Consider the following 14,059-nt stretch of genomic DNA (forward strand, 5'->3'; position numbering starts at 1 on the left):
CGTGTACGTCCCTATAGTCCTCTTTCAACTAAAATCGTGTATGTCGCGATAGTCTATAGTCCACAACAATGGACCTAGCAGAGCTATTAGACAGATGTAACCCAAAAAAGAGTAAGAAAGGCAACCCAACACCAAATTCACCCACAGCTATTCTCCATTGCAGCTGTCCGCTTGAACCCCAGCAAGTCCCTCTCTCTATAAATACTCCTCCATCCTTCATTCCCACAACATCTCGTTGCTCATTCCCCACAATGTCCACCCGACGATCATCTCGTTCCAGAAACTCCTCCCCCACTCATATCTCTGACCATCAGATCACCGACCTTGTTTCCAAGCTGCAGCGTCTCATCCCTCAAATTCGCAACATCCCTTCCGACAAGGTTATAATTCTAACTCTTTGCTTTTCAACACCATGGAAGATTGTTAGGAATCACGACTCTCCACAATGGTATGATATTGTCCACTTTGGACATAAATTCGAGTGGTTTTGCTCTGGGTTTTCCCAAAAGATCTCATACCAATGAAGATGTATTCTTTACTTATAAACTCATGATCATTCTCTAAATTAGTCAATGTGGGACTTCCTCCCAACAATCCTCCTCCCGAACAAACTACACTGTAGAGCTTCTCCTGAGGCATATGGAGCCCTCGTACAGCCTCCCCTTAATTGAGGCTCGACTCCTTTTTTGGAGTACTCGAACAAAGTACACCCTTTGTTCAACAGTTGAGTCACTTTTGACTATACCTCCAAGGCTCACGATATTTGAGGATTCTATTGAGATGGCTAAATTAAGGGCATGACTCTGATACCATGTTAGAAATCACAAATCTCTACAATGGTATGATATTGTCCACTCTAAGCATAAACTCTCATGACATTGCTTTGGGCTTCCCCAAAAAGTCTCGTATCAATGAAGATGTATTCCTTACTTATAAACCCATGATCATTCCCTAAATTAGCTAATGTAGGACGTGGATAGTCGTGATTCCTAACATACTGCCAGAGTTATGCTCTTAAATTAGCAATGTCAATAGAATCTCCAAATGTAGAACAAATAAGTTGTTGGCCTCGAATGTATAGTCAAAAGTAACTCAGTGTTGAACAAATGATGTACTTTGTTCTAGGACTCCAGAGAAGGAGTCAAGCCTCTATTAAGGGAAGGTTGTTCGAGGGTTCCATAGATCTCGGGGAGGCTCTATAGTGTACTTAATTTATTCTTTCTTGCATAGGTATCGGCTTCCGAAGTGTTGCAAGAAACGTGCAATTACATAAGGAGCTTGCATGGGGAAATGAATGATTTAAGTGAGCGATTGTCGCAGCTCATGGCCGAAACACAAAACGATAGCACCGAGGCTGCTCTCATTAGGAGTTTATTAATGTAAAATACCATTTCACTAATTATTAACCACTATTTTCAATCTCTCTATCTCTTACCATGTCGGTTCCTTTCGAGGCTAAATAACTTAATCTAAAAAATTATTATAATAAAATTCGAAGTATACAAGCCAACATGTAACATGTCCCAAACATATTTACCACCGACGCTCTCGAGTCTATATAAGACTCTAATCAAACCAACTTCATAACCTCCTAACTTTTAGAATATGCTAGTTACTAACTATTATCTTAGGTACCGTTTGCAAGAGAAAAAAAGAGTAGCACACATGAGTACAAAGCTATTCAATAAGTAGCTCATTCGTAGGCTCACAAATAGATATCAACCATATCTATAAACTCTATGGATCGATATAACATGTGTTTACTAATAGGTCTCTTGGTGTAATGACCCAGATTCTCATCCTTAGTAACTCGTATAGCTCCTCCGAGCTTGTTAATACAGAGGGGGGTTTTCACCCAATATCTCCTAAGTTTGCCTGAGCTCGGACTAGAGTTTTCATTCTCCAAATAGACATTTTAACGCTTCACTTAACTAATCTTATGACCCTATCCAATGATTTAGTTAACAATATCAAGCTCTATTGAACATCCTTGGATTATTAAAGTCATGTGACCAAGCTTCCTTGAGTACATTATCAAAGTCAGGTTGCACTCCATCATTACCCTGTTTTCAAATCAAAGCATGATAAGGTCGGGTGCCACCTCTACCATAATTAACTTTAAGATATATATGACCTCTACTAGTTGTCTATTCTATAATAGTTCTATAGAGCATATTCAATATCGAAAAAAATAGTTGGAGATCCTTTGAACGATCCCCACGTGATAACCTAATGATAATACAGAACATATGCATACGACTCTAGTATAACCAACTTACAAATACAATTACGGACTTTTCGTAGTTCCCGTCTTGTATCCTAATAATATAATTTCAAGGGGAGTGAGACCTCGAGTCTCTACTAGCTTACAGAATGTTGTGTGGTCCCTCCTCTCTGATGGGCTAATATAACTGTCAAAGCCCATTGCTAGTAGATATTGTCTTCTTTGGACTTTCTTTTTCGAGCTTCCCCTCAAGGTTTTTAAAATGCATCTGCTATGGAGAGGTTTCCAAACCCTTATAAATAATACTTCGTTCCCCTCTCCTACCGATGTAGGATCTCGCAATCCACCTCCCTTCAGAGCCCAACGTCCTCGCTGGCACTCGTTCCTCTCTTCCATCTATGTTGGGTCTCATAATCTACCCTCCTTCGAGGCCCAGTGTCCTTGTTGGCACACCATTCGATGTCCACTTCCCTTCGGGGCCCAACGTCCTTGCTGGCACTCGTTCCTCTCTTCAATCGATGTGGGATCTCACAATCCACCCCCCTTTTGGGCCTAGTGTCTTCGCTGACACACCACCTGGTGTCAACCTCCCTTCGGGGCTCAATGTGCTTGCTGGCACACCGTTCGATGTCCACCTCCCTTTGAGGCTCAACGTCCTTGCTGGCATTCGTTCCTCTCTCCAATCGATTTGGGATCTCACAATCCACCTCCCTTCAGAGCCCAACGTCCTCGCTGGCAATTGTTCCTCTCTTCATCGATGTTGGGTCTCACAATCTACCCCCGTCGAGGCATAGTGTCCTTGCTGGCACACCATTCCATGTCCACCTCCCTTCGGGGCCCAACGTCCTTGCTGGCACTCGTTCCTCTCTTCAATCGATGTGGGATCTCACAATCCACCTCCCTTTTTGGGCTTAGCGTCTTTGCTAGCACACCACCTGGTGTCAACCTCTCTTCAGGGCTCAGTGGCACACCGCTCGATGTTCACCTCCCTTTGAGGTCCAACGTCCTTGCTGACACTCGTTCCTCTTTCCAATCGATTTGGGATCTCACAATCCACCTCCCTTCGGGGCCCAGCGTCCTTGCTGACACTCGTTCCTCTCTCCAATCGATGTGGAAACTCACAATCCACCCCATTATGGGCTCAACGTTCTCGCTGGCACACCACCCGGTATCCACTTTCCTTCAGGGCTGAGTGCCTCACTAGCACATCACCCGGTGTCTAGCTCTAATACCACTTGTAACATCCCAAGCCCACTCCTTGTTCTCTTTGAGCTTTTCCTCTTGGGCTTTCTCTAAGGTTTTTGCTTATTTCTAAACTACACACGTAGAATGGAAGGGCATATTTCTATTCGAATTAACGTTTACTACATGTAGAATGGAAGGGCATATTTCTATTCGAATTAACGTTACTACATGTAGAATGGAAGAGCGTATTTCTGGCCTTGGGCATCTTTAGGCGCAAGATTTGTTGGCGGATTAGAATGTAATTTGTTTTAAATAGTCAAATTAAATGATTGTTTTTCAGCAAAGTCAAATTCCAAGTTTCACAATCCACCCCCAAGGACCAACGTCATTCGTTCCTCTCTTCAATTATGTGGGATCTCATTGGCATTCTTTACAAGGAGTAGAAATCTCTTATTTTAAAAAACTCCAAATAAACACAATATCTACTAACAGACACACAATCATGAATTACTGCTAATAAATATGTTGTAATAAACATAACAAAGAATAAACATGCTATCAACTACATGAATTACTGCTAATAAATATGTTGTAATAAACATAACAAAGAATAAACATGCTATCAACTACACGAATTACTTGTTGTAATAAACATAACAAAGAATAAACATGCTATCAACTACAACATTATGCCGACAATTTAGTAATACCGAGCAAATCACATACTAGTAGCCAAGTATAATGTTTTAGAAGCTTAATTTCCAACGATGTTGTTATATACTTCTCAAATATTCAATAATAAACCATATTCATGCTTGTCCTATGAGAAAATTCATATAGAAAATTCAATTAGCTACTAAAATTATCAATTCGATTCAATAACATGACATTATTTTAAAAAGAAATTACCAATTACCTTTGTCAAGTTCCAAAATATGCTCCATTCAAATCACATAAAAAATCGAGGCTAAATGAGACAAATAACTAATCCAATTCAACTGGACTGAATCAGCTAGATGCCTTAGGGAAGGGTTCCTCCACAAAGTTTCAAAGTTTGTTCGTGAGACAACATATGATTACGAAAAGATTCATGCTCGCTTGTATACGAAAAGATTCATGCTCGCTTGTATACGAAAAGATTCATGCTCGCTTGTATACGAAAAGATTCATGCTCGCTTGTATACGAAAAGATTCATGCTCGCTTGTATACGAAAAGATTCATGCTCGCTTGTATACGAAAAGATTCATGCTCGCTTGTATACGAAAAGATTCATGCTCGCTTGTATACGAAAAGATTCATGCTCGCTTGTATACGAAAAGATTCATGCTCGCTTGTATACGAAAAGATTCATGCTCGCTTGTATACGAAAAGATTCATGCTCGCTTGTATACGAAAAAATTATTGACCAATACGATTTAAGAACAAACTCTACCATCCTAAAAACCCCTACCAAATTCCAATTCCAATAGAATCTAACAAAAATTCTAAATTTCTATTTCAAATTAATAAATAAATTAAGCAACATTGGTTGGAATAAGCTTGAACCATTGACTTTGAGGGTCATCCATGCAGCTCCCCTCATCTAGGCAAATGCATTTCTTCACAACAATTGAAGTATCAGATTCCTTTTCCAAGCAAAAATTGTCTTCACCAATTTTGGTGGCCAATTGAAGCTTTGCTTTGGAAGCCACCGTCCAATTGCTTCCATCACCGGAGCAATCATCAGATACCACTGGCGACTTCCCATCTCCAGCAGACTTCAAACATTTCCCGCTTGACGACTTCATCAAACTTGCATCTCCACTATGGTTCCATTGGGTCGGAGCTGTACAATCACCAAGTTCAGCTTCTCCGTTGCTATTGGACTTAACACATTGTCCCGATGCTGGGTGTAGCATTATGTATGACATTGGTGCTTTTGAATTTGGATCTGCAAAAACAAACTTTTGTTTCAAATTCTGACGAAAAAATATATATATGATTCATATAGATAATTCAGCAACGACAAACCTTGGTTGATTCTCTTGGCAAGTTGAAGTAATTGTTGAAGTTTAGGGTTACGATCTTTAGTCCAAGAGTAATCCATAACACCAAAACTTTCTTCAATATCTTGATGTCCTTGTCTATACATATAACTTCCTTGGAAAGCCCACAACGCCCAATCAATATCCTTCTCTACAATTCGAGCTAAAAAGCAGCTCATGAATCGATTTTGAGCGTCATTTCCACCCGATTGATCGTACCCGAATTCACTAAGGAACAAAGGATATGGATTCTCCATGTCCACCACAAACCCAGCTTCCTTTTCAAACTTCTCCATGATTTGGTCACATATTACATTTAATGGATTCTTTGTGAACTTGCTTTCATGATCTCCACTGAACGAGTAGAGATGTGCCTCCAACACTACTTTGTTGTGTAAAGTGTAGCCTAGAGGCCTTTTCTTTAGATGACTTAGATCATTGTCATAGTTTAGTCCAGAAATGACTACAAGGAGATTAGGGTTTATTCTATGGATCAGTTGGCTTCCTTGTCTCACATAATAGCACCAAGCATCAGCATTTGATAATGACCCTCGAAGCTCGTTTCTTAAACTCATTCCTATCACCTTTAACACAAAAAGATCGTAAAAATTCAAAATATTAGTAAGAATAATGAAGTTTTCCTTTGTTATATATTAATGTAACACTAAAAAGTTAATTTAGAAAGTCAAACTCACATATGGATTGCATGTGAATTGCACGGCAACAAATGACAAGCCTTGAAGCCATTCACTCGGGTTAAAATTGCAATCTCCAAAGAACCCATTTCCATCATCGAGAGAGCAACACCATCTTGGTTGGCTAATATGATTATCTAAAATAACCATAATTTTCTCCGAGCCCAAAGCATTAATGACAGTTTGAAACGCCTTAGCAACCGTCATTTTCAATATTTCAGGATTGTGCTTTTTAACTCCATTTTTTACATCAGCAATATCTAGACCGTCAAAGACATCACCAATAGTCTCATATGCATAACGAGTAAACATATGGACAGACCACGTCAATCGAACACAATTGAATTTGCGACTACTAATCTCAGCTACCAACTCTTTCAATGGACGCTTATCAAGTCCTTGAGCAACCATAGACTGAGCATGAGATACCAAATTGACACAACTCAACTTCACACGTTCACCTGTTCGAGCATCTATAATCCATCTTCCTTGTGTGGAGAGAGGTAAGGATTGAGAAAAAGAAAACAAAGAAAAGAATATTAAAGCAAAGTATTCTTGCCATTACCTCGTAAATGTGAAGTATAAATGAGAAGTACGATGAATGAAGTGAATGTAATGTTGTATTTATAGGGTAGAAGTAGGAGGATAGGATTATTGTTGGAAATAGGCGAATAAATTTGAAGGAAAAATATATTAAATCTGTTTTACATTTGACTAGGAAGTTATCATATTTTTTTTCCTATTGAAAAGCCAATTTTATAGTTTTACTGTTTTGATTTTATTTGTTTTCTTTTTTTTCTATTTTTAGTATTTGCTTACGAGTTTGAAAAACCTTCAAAAATTTTATAATTATAATAATAATAATAAATAAATAAATAAATTATACAATGTAGATATTATAAGTAGTTTTTTAAAAACAAAATATTAGTAGAAACTTATAAATAAATATAATTCAACAAAAAAATTCCTAATGAATTAATTGATATTGTTTTTTTTTTTTTTTGTAAGTAATAAATTCGATTTTTTTTAGTTTAACCACATTTATAATAAAAAAAAATTCGAACATTCAACTACTTCTTTGATTGTAGGTATTAATGAAATGTTTAAAACATTTTGAAACAAATGAGCAAAAAAGTGGCTAATTTAGGCTAGTCGGGTAAGAACAAAAATTTGGTATCATAATAAAAATTAGAAATTGCATCCTAAGGGTCGATTCTATCACGGGTGGGTTCGATTCTAACATGTTATTCTAACTATTAGAAACTGCATTCTAACTGGTGGGGTCGATTCTAACATGTTATTCTTACGGTTAAAAGCTGCATTCTAACTGGTGAAGAGCTGCATTCTAACTGGTGAAGTCGATTCTAACATGTTATTCTTACGGTTAGAAGCTGCATTCTAACTGAAGTCGATTCTAACATGTTACTCTAACTGTGGGGTCGATTCTAACATGGTAGTGTGCATTCTAACTGAAGTCGATTCTAACATGTTACTCTAACTGTGGGGTCGATTCTAACATGGTAGTGTGCATTCTAACTGAAGTCGATTCTAACATGTTACTCTAACTGTAGGGTCGATTCTAACATGGTAGTGTGTCTCTATTACCGTCTTCTAATTACTCAAAAAAAATGTTTGAATAAGAGGCTAATTAAATAAATAAATAAATAACAAAAAAAATGTTTGAATGAGAAGCTAATTAAGTAAAAAAAAAAATAAATTAAAATGTATTATTTTATTTTATATATAGGTAAAATATACTCAATTAAATTTTAAGTTTATATTAATAAACTTAAAATTTTCATATAATAAACGATACAAAATTATAAATAAAATAGTTAAAAATATTATTAAAAATTTAAAATAATTAATTACGCGCCTTTATGGTATAAATTCCAACGCATGAAGCACCTACCCTCCCCAAAAATAAGAGGCAGCTCGAAGGCCGACCGGTCGTTTTCCCTTGCAAGGAACTATTACACAACTCGAACTTCTATTTCCACCCAACTCAAACCTTAATATAAGGTATAAGGAATCTATCAATATTTTTTTTAGTAGCACTAATGATTTGAGTGAATTCTACTATATTCAAACCTTTGTGCTCACTATACTATACATTTTCATTATTATTGTCGTGGTGACTTCTGATGCGATATTAAAAGAGGTGCATTAGTCTTTGGCTTCGAGTTTGTCAAAGCAAGAGTTGCACGTTGAACTGGTTGTGAGATTCTAGTTGTAGTTTTTAGGGATTCAAGCTCCTCTAATGCACCCAAAATATCTACCATTCGTGGTCGAGCTCTTGGTTCACTCCTAAGGCATTGTGTAGCCAAATTAGCGACTATGTAAGCTCCCTTTTGAGGATACCGCCCCTCAAGTTTGGTGTCCATAATTCGAAATAACCTTCTTTTATCACCCAAATATGGACTTGCCCAATTGACAAGATTGTCCTCAGCACGTCGACCAGATAACAATTCGAGTAACACAACCCCAAAACTATAAACATCACTTTTCGATGTCAATCGACCTGCCAATCAATGGATATTGCAGTTTACACAGTTAACTGCCAAGAATTTCTTTCAAGAAACATAAAGAATGTAACATAAATAAAAAATTTCAATGATATCTTTGCATGGATAATGTAAAAGCTAGTAGCATTCGTGTGCACATTTTCTCACTAAGTTCATAGTTTCACCAATGTTTACGTACTCTTTTTAGAATAGCAATGGAGACCATATAGATTCTTACTCTAAACAATCATAGTCAGAACTTTTACTGAACCCACTCAAAAAAATATAAACACCCTAGAATAGTCCAACTTTTCGTCCCATAGGACATAATTAAGAATTTTTGTGAATTGAAACTGTTGGAGACCAGAAACAAGCTCGAAGAATCAACAAACAAGTAAGTAGCTACATGGATAATTTTTAAGTAATACTTGTAGGGGTCGATTAGGACAATGGGCAAATTTATTAGAAAGCATGATGGTAAACCTAATTGATCAATTCGTATATAGTTAAGCCTAAAAACTTGTTTGTTTTTCGGTTTAGCACGATATTATTTTAAAGTTTTCGCTTGTATGTTGTGAACTTTTACTAGTGTTAACTTTATGAGGACTTTAGCATGCTTCGTATGTTTGTAAATCTGTTGATTGAGCATGTTGGACACCTTTACATGTGTGCATTATGCATGACAGTGTGTTATAAGGACTAAATACCTTTGTATCCCCGAATATTATATTGGAAATATGCCATGTGCCCTAGAGAGTCTAAATGATTATAAGCATGAACATGAGAAAATATTCCACATTCTCTTAGTTCTAGAATCCACATTTGGTCCCACTGGTATTTTTGGGTGACCAAGCAATCAAGTAGGGACCGTTGATGAGTAACCTCAAACTTTTCTAGCATGATTAGGGTTTACTTGATAGATAAAGGTTAATTGGCACCCACAGGAGATGGTGAAGTCATAGAGAGTATGCTATAGGGTGCACCTAGTAGACAATTCATATGGGTGCAGGTGGTCAAAGTACTAGAGTGCACAGATTACCTCATACAACACGAAACTTACCCATGAGTCCGTTATAGGGCTAGTTGACTCATGTGCTAGTAGCACTGAGTTAATAATAGACTTTGGGAAATGTAAACAAAAGGTTAAGTACAACCTAACCCTACATTATGGCTTGAGGGGCTTAGTTATACACCCTAGAGTAAGCGTGTTTAGGATTTTTGGTACATATAAGTCTTATAGGGCTAGTATCGAACATGACATTGGCTAATGCTAGAGTCAGGATACGAGCACCTATCTTGAGAGACTATCCTAAGGATTAAGTCCGACGAGCTTTACAAGTAGGTTGCTTACTAAGTATTTTTATACTCATTCATGTTTTTTCTTTTTTTTTCTTTTTTCAGATGGAGTATAGACCACCATCGGCAGCAAGAGCGTGCGAAGCCATGCAGCTGTAGGGGCATCCCTTAGATCGAGTCATCTTCCTTCTTGCCATTATAATATTATTTTAATGTTGCTTCTCGAAATTTCAGTATTTTGAAAACCATTTTGATTCGAATCCGTGGATATTATTTTGTACTTTTGGAACTAAGTTTCAAATTCTTGGGGTCTCTTGCGTTATAAAATGGAAAAAGAGAGAAAATCAACTTATGTAAATGAAAGAGAGAAAATCACCAACAATATGAAATATAGGGTATGTTACGAACCTGTAGCAACATATTCAGGTGCAGCATAGCCTCGAGTCCCCATAACTTGAGTAGTTACATGAGTTCTATCTCCAGTGGGACCAGCCCTCGCCAAACCAAAATCAGAAAGCTTAGCATTGAATTCCTGCAGTAACAATACTCAAAATTACCATTAACAATTCCTACAACAAGATCATGTATCATTTGTGTTCTTAACAAGACGAGCTGCCTTACTGCATCAAGTAGGATGTTGGATGCCTTGAAATCGCGATAAATGACGGGCGCTTCGGCTTCGTGAAGAAAAGAAAGACCTCTGGCGGCAGCTATGGCCACTTTGATCCTTACTGCCCAAGAAAGAGGTTGGGAACACGCTGGCACAACAGAACTTAGCAGGTAAGTTTGTTAAATTTCAGAAACAAAAATAAAGTGTGAATCTCCCAAGATGTTCGTATCAAAATCCAAAATCATGTGAAAGCACTTATCTTTATAGTAAAGAGGATAACATGCAATCAGAGTGAAAGCATTTTTCCCAATATAAACTTGTAAAGAGGGTAACATGCAACGTCATCAAGATGCGAAGACCATTTAGATCTTTTTGAGTACTCTTAGTCATATGAAAAGTAGTACAATTCCAACTTCAGAAAAAGTATATATGAGATCCACCTTGGTTGGGGAGTAGAACGAAGTATTCTTTATAAGGGTATGAAAACCTCTCCCTAGCAGACGTGCTTTAAAAACCTTGAGGGGAAGCCCAAAGAGGACAATATCTGCTAGCGATAGACTTGGGCCGTTATAGATTAGAGCCAGACCATCGGGCCCCGAAGGTAGGTGGATTGGGGGGTCCCGTATCGATTAGAGAAGGGAATAAGTGTCAGCAAGGACGTTAGGCTCCGAAGGGGGTAGATTGTGAGATCCCACATCAATGGGGAGGAGCACGAAACATTCTTTATAACATTTTTTATAAGGGTGTGTAAACCTCTCCCTAGCGGAAGCCCAAAAGGGAAAGCTCATAGAGGATAATATCTGCTAGCGGTGGACTTTGGCCGTTACCGTATATAAGGAACACTCGAAGGAACACTGATTCTCGAGTCTCAATATCTAAGAGGACCATCATTAATCATGATGGAATGAGAAGTAAAACTATAGTTCACTTACCTTTTTGGATTCCTCAATATTCAAGTAAAGCAGGCAACTGATTATTCTTTTTTTAATACCCATGAGTATACGGGTCATCTTGCGCGCATCTCAACTAATCTCAAAAACCAACCACCTAACCCTGCTACATTTTATTTCCAAGATAACTCATAAGATATTAAATTCAAGAAAAATGGTCAATATAGCTTGAACTCATTCCCTCTAACCTTTTACTAATCATATTGTCCGACCACTAGGCCAATCCAAATGGCTAACACAAGCAAGGGATAAGATTCTGTTGATTCATTAATAATCCTTGCGATCTCTCCTAAAGATCATAATATAAATTCTTTTCAATATGCTTCATAGTAACCATAAGTTTTAGAAATTAACATGCAAGAAAAAGAAACTGCAAAAAGATGAACATTCATCAGCGTACATACACAAACTGTTAACTACCTTTACAATGTGGCAAGTTGGCAACTGATAATTATAGCATTTGAGAGAGAGAAGCAAACATATTTCAACGAAGAATATTCAAGAAACTGAATCCATAGAATTGTATTAAATCAAGCAGAGTCAACCATATGAAGCATCCACAGGATAGAAGTAAGGTAAATGCTATTTCCCAGGAACTTACTTCTGAAGAGATGATTCTCCAAACTCCCTCTCGGCATAAACTCGTACACCAATAACCGATTCTCGCCTTCCAAGCAATACCCAATTAGCTTAACTAGATTCGGGTGATGAAATTTTCCCAAATAATTAACTTCTGTCTGAAATTCGTATGCAGTTAGTAGCAGACACGAACATACAACCTAAAAGGAACATACGAAAGAGAGAGAGAAAATATCAAGTAAGCTACATACCAACCACTCCTTGTGGCCTTGGGGAGCTTCAAGCTTAAGCTTCTTGACAGCGACAACAATTCCCAATCCTGGCCTTGTAGCGGCCCATGTGTTTTCATCAATCCATCCTTTGAAAACACAACCAAATCCCCCTTCACCTAACAGACTGTCGGGTCGAAAATTTCTAGTTGCATTCTTGAGTTCATTGAAAGAGAAAGGCTTCAAATTGGAAGATGACAATATTTCACCTTCTGTTCTTGATGTGATAAGACTCGATATGTTTCGGTTCCTATCTTCCAATGAGCTAGGAAGATTGGAAGGAACTAATGGATGACATCTCTTGCTTGAACTTTGGGAGATTTCTAATCCATCAAGAAGAACAAACAGAGGAAATCATTGGTTATTGCAAATTTAAATGCATTAACAGAACATCCTATCAAAAGATAACAAAGTTTCTAAAATATCTCAAAAACTTTCGCGTCGCATCGCTTGGGACCCTATACTTAAAAAAGTTACTTATAAATCTCTAATCGTTTAATTATATGTCTAATACGTCTTGTAGTTAATTAGGGTCATTTAATGCTTTCATTTTAGAATAATGTAACCATCTAATAGGGGCAGAGCCATACATTCTAGAGGGAGGGGCAGAATTTGACCTTCAAACTTTTTAGATACATAATCTTTCCATTTTAAAAATTTAGCGCCCTTTGTTCTTTGCTCCACCCTTGCAGCTAATTGTAGGGGGGGATATCAGTGTTTGGATGCATAATTGTTGAACTAAGTAAACTAATATAGAGATTTGCTAAACAAAAACAAACGTTTAATGGCCTAGAAACGGTTTAAAGTGCAAGAACACTTGATGGCCTGTTTGTTTTCACAAAGATTTTGAAATATTTGAAGTGATTTCTCTTGTTTATCATCTCTTGAAACAAGGATTTCAAATCCTGTTTCTAATCTTAAAAAATCTAATAAAAATGGTTGGATTTTGTAGGAGTTTGAAATAAATTTCTACTCCTAAATCTTTTTCTTCCCAATCAGAAAAATGAATCTGAAACTTGGAACCAATTTTTGAAGTACGAACGAACTACGAAGCTATACAATATCATCAAACCAAAAACTCTATTTCAAATTTGGCAAGAACAAAGCAAAAAGAACAAGAAGAAATAGCAGAATCCACCAAAAAAATCCAGCGGAAACTCAGAAACCATCAGGCAAAACTCGAAAACTCTTACCGGAAGTCGCTTGGGAGCTGTGGGAAGTTTCAACTTTAGCAGAAGAATCTAAGCAGTTACCCATTGGCAGTGATTGTGAAATTCAAATGGAAGGTGAAGCTTGCAGAAGCCTCAAGGAAGGGGAAAGGTTCACTTTGGAGATCCTTTTTTTTTTTTTTTTTTTTTTAATCTAAAATTTGTATTTATTCATTTCATATTGGAGTTTGTTCAAATTGTGGGGGGCGTGTTTGGCGTTGGGATTATGAACGGCGACAATTTCAATTTCTTTTTCTTAATTTAATCATAAGAATTCAATTTATAATTATTTCATAAAAATATAATAATAATAATATTTTAATAACCGTAGATATTGTCTGTTTTGAATAATCATAAAATACGTACATTAGAGAGAGGTTTTCACACCCTTCTAAAAAAAAATGTTTCCTTTACTATCCTCAGTAATAAAATTTCTCAGAAGAATATAATGTCTGAGAACAAAATGGGAATATTTTTAGAATCTCATATAAATAAATAATATTTAATTATTGAA

General features: G+C 37.0%; 3 protein-coding genes across 3 annotated transcripts; 1 reads left to right on the forward strand and 2 right to left on the reverse strand.

Moving 5' to 3' along the window:
• Nucleotides 1–250: 250 nt before the first annotated feature.
• LOC111799271 (transcription factor PRE6-like) lies at nt 251–1,421 on the forward strand. Its single transcript, XM_023682748.2, has 2 exons — nt 251–380; nt 1,231–1,421. Exons 1-2 carry the CDS (start codon nt 252–254, stop codon nt 1,381–1,383), a joined length of 282 nt encoding a protein of 93 aa, XP_023538516.2. The 5' UTR covers nt 251; the 3' UTR covers nt 1,384–1,421.
• A 3,421-nt stretch (nt 1,422–4,842) lies between these two features.
• On the reverse strand, nt 4,843–6,671 carry LOC111798212 (glycosyl hydrolase 5 family protein-like). Its single transcript, XM_023681223.2, has 3 exons — nt 6,130–6,671; nt 5,421–6,018; nt 4,843–5,340 (listed from the first exon to the last, which is right to left on the reverse strand). The coding sequence occupies exons 1-3, from the start codon at nt 6,538–6,540 to the stop codon at nt 4,925–4,927; spliced, it is 1,425 nt and encodes a 474-aa protein (XP_023536991.2). The 5' UTR covers nt 6,541–6,671; the 3' UTR covers nt 4,843–4,924.
• Nucleotides 6,672–7,949: 1,278 nt separating this feature from the next.
• Nucleotides 7,950–13,698, reverse strand: LOC111799197 (putative serine/threonine-protein kinase PBL3). Its single transcript, XM_023682638.2, has 6 exons — nt 13,531–13,698; nt 12,320–12,660; nt 12,091–12,226; nt 10,551–10,687; nt 10,338–10,461; nt 7,950–8,650 (listed from the first exon to the last, which is right to left on the reverse strand). Exons 1-6 carry the CDS (start codon nt 13,592–13,594, stop codon nt 8,253–8,255), a joined length of 1,200 nt encoding a protein of 399 aa, XP_023538406.2. The 5' UTR covers nt 13,595–13,698; the 3' UTR covers nt 7,950–8,252.
• Nucleotides 13,699–14,059: the final 361 nt, after the last annotated feature.

This window comes from Cucurbita pepo, chromosome 7 (genome assembly GCF_057944985.1).
Source record: "Cucurbita pepo subsp. pepo isolate OVF chromosome 7, ASM5794498v1, whole genome shotgun sequence".
NCBI classification, from domain to species: Eukaryota; Viridiplantae; Streptophyta; class Magnoliopsida; order Cucurbitales; family Cucurbitaceae; genus Cucurbita; species Cucurbita pepo.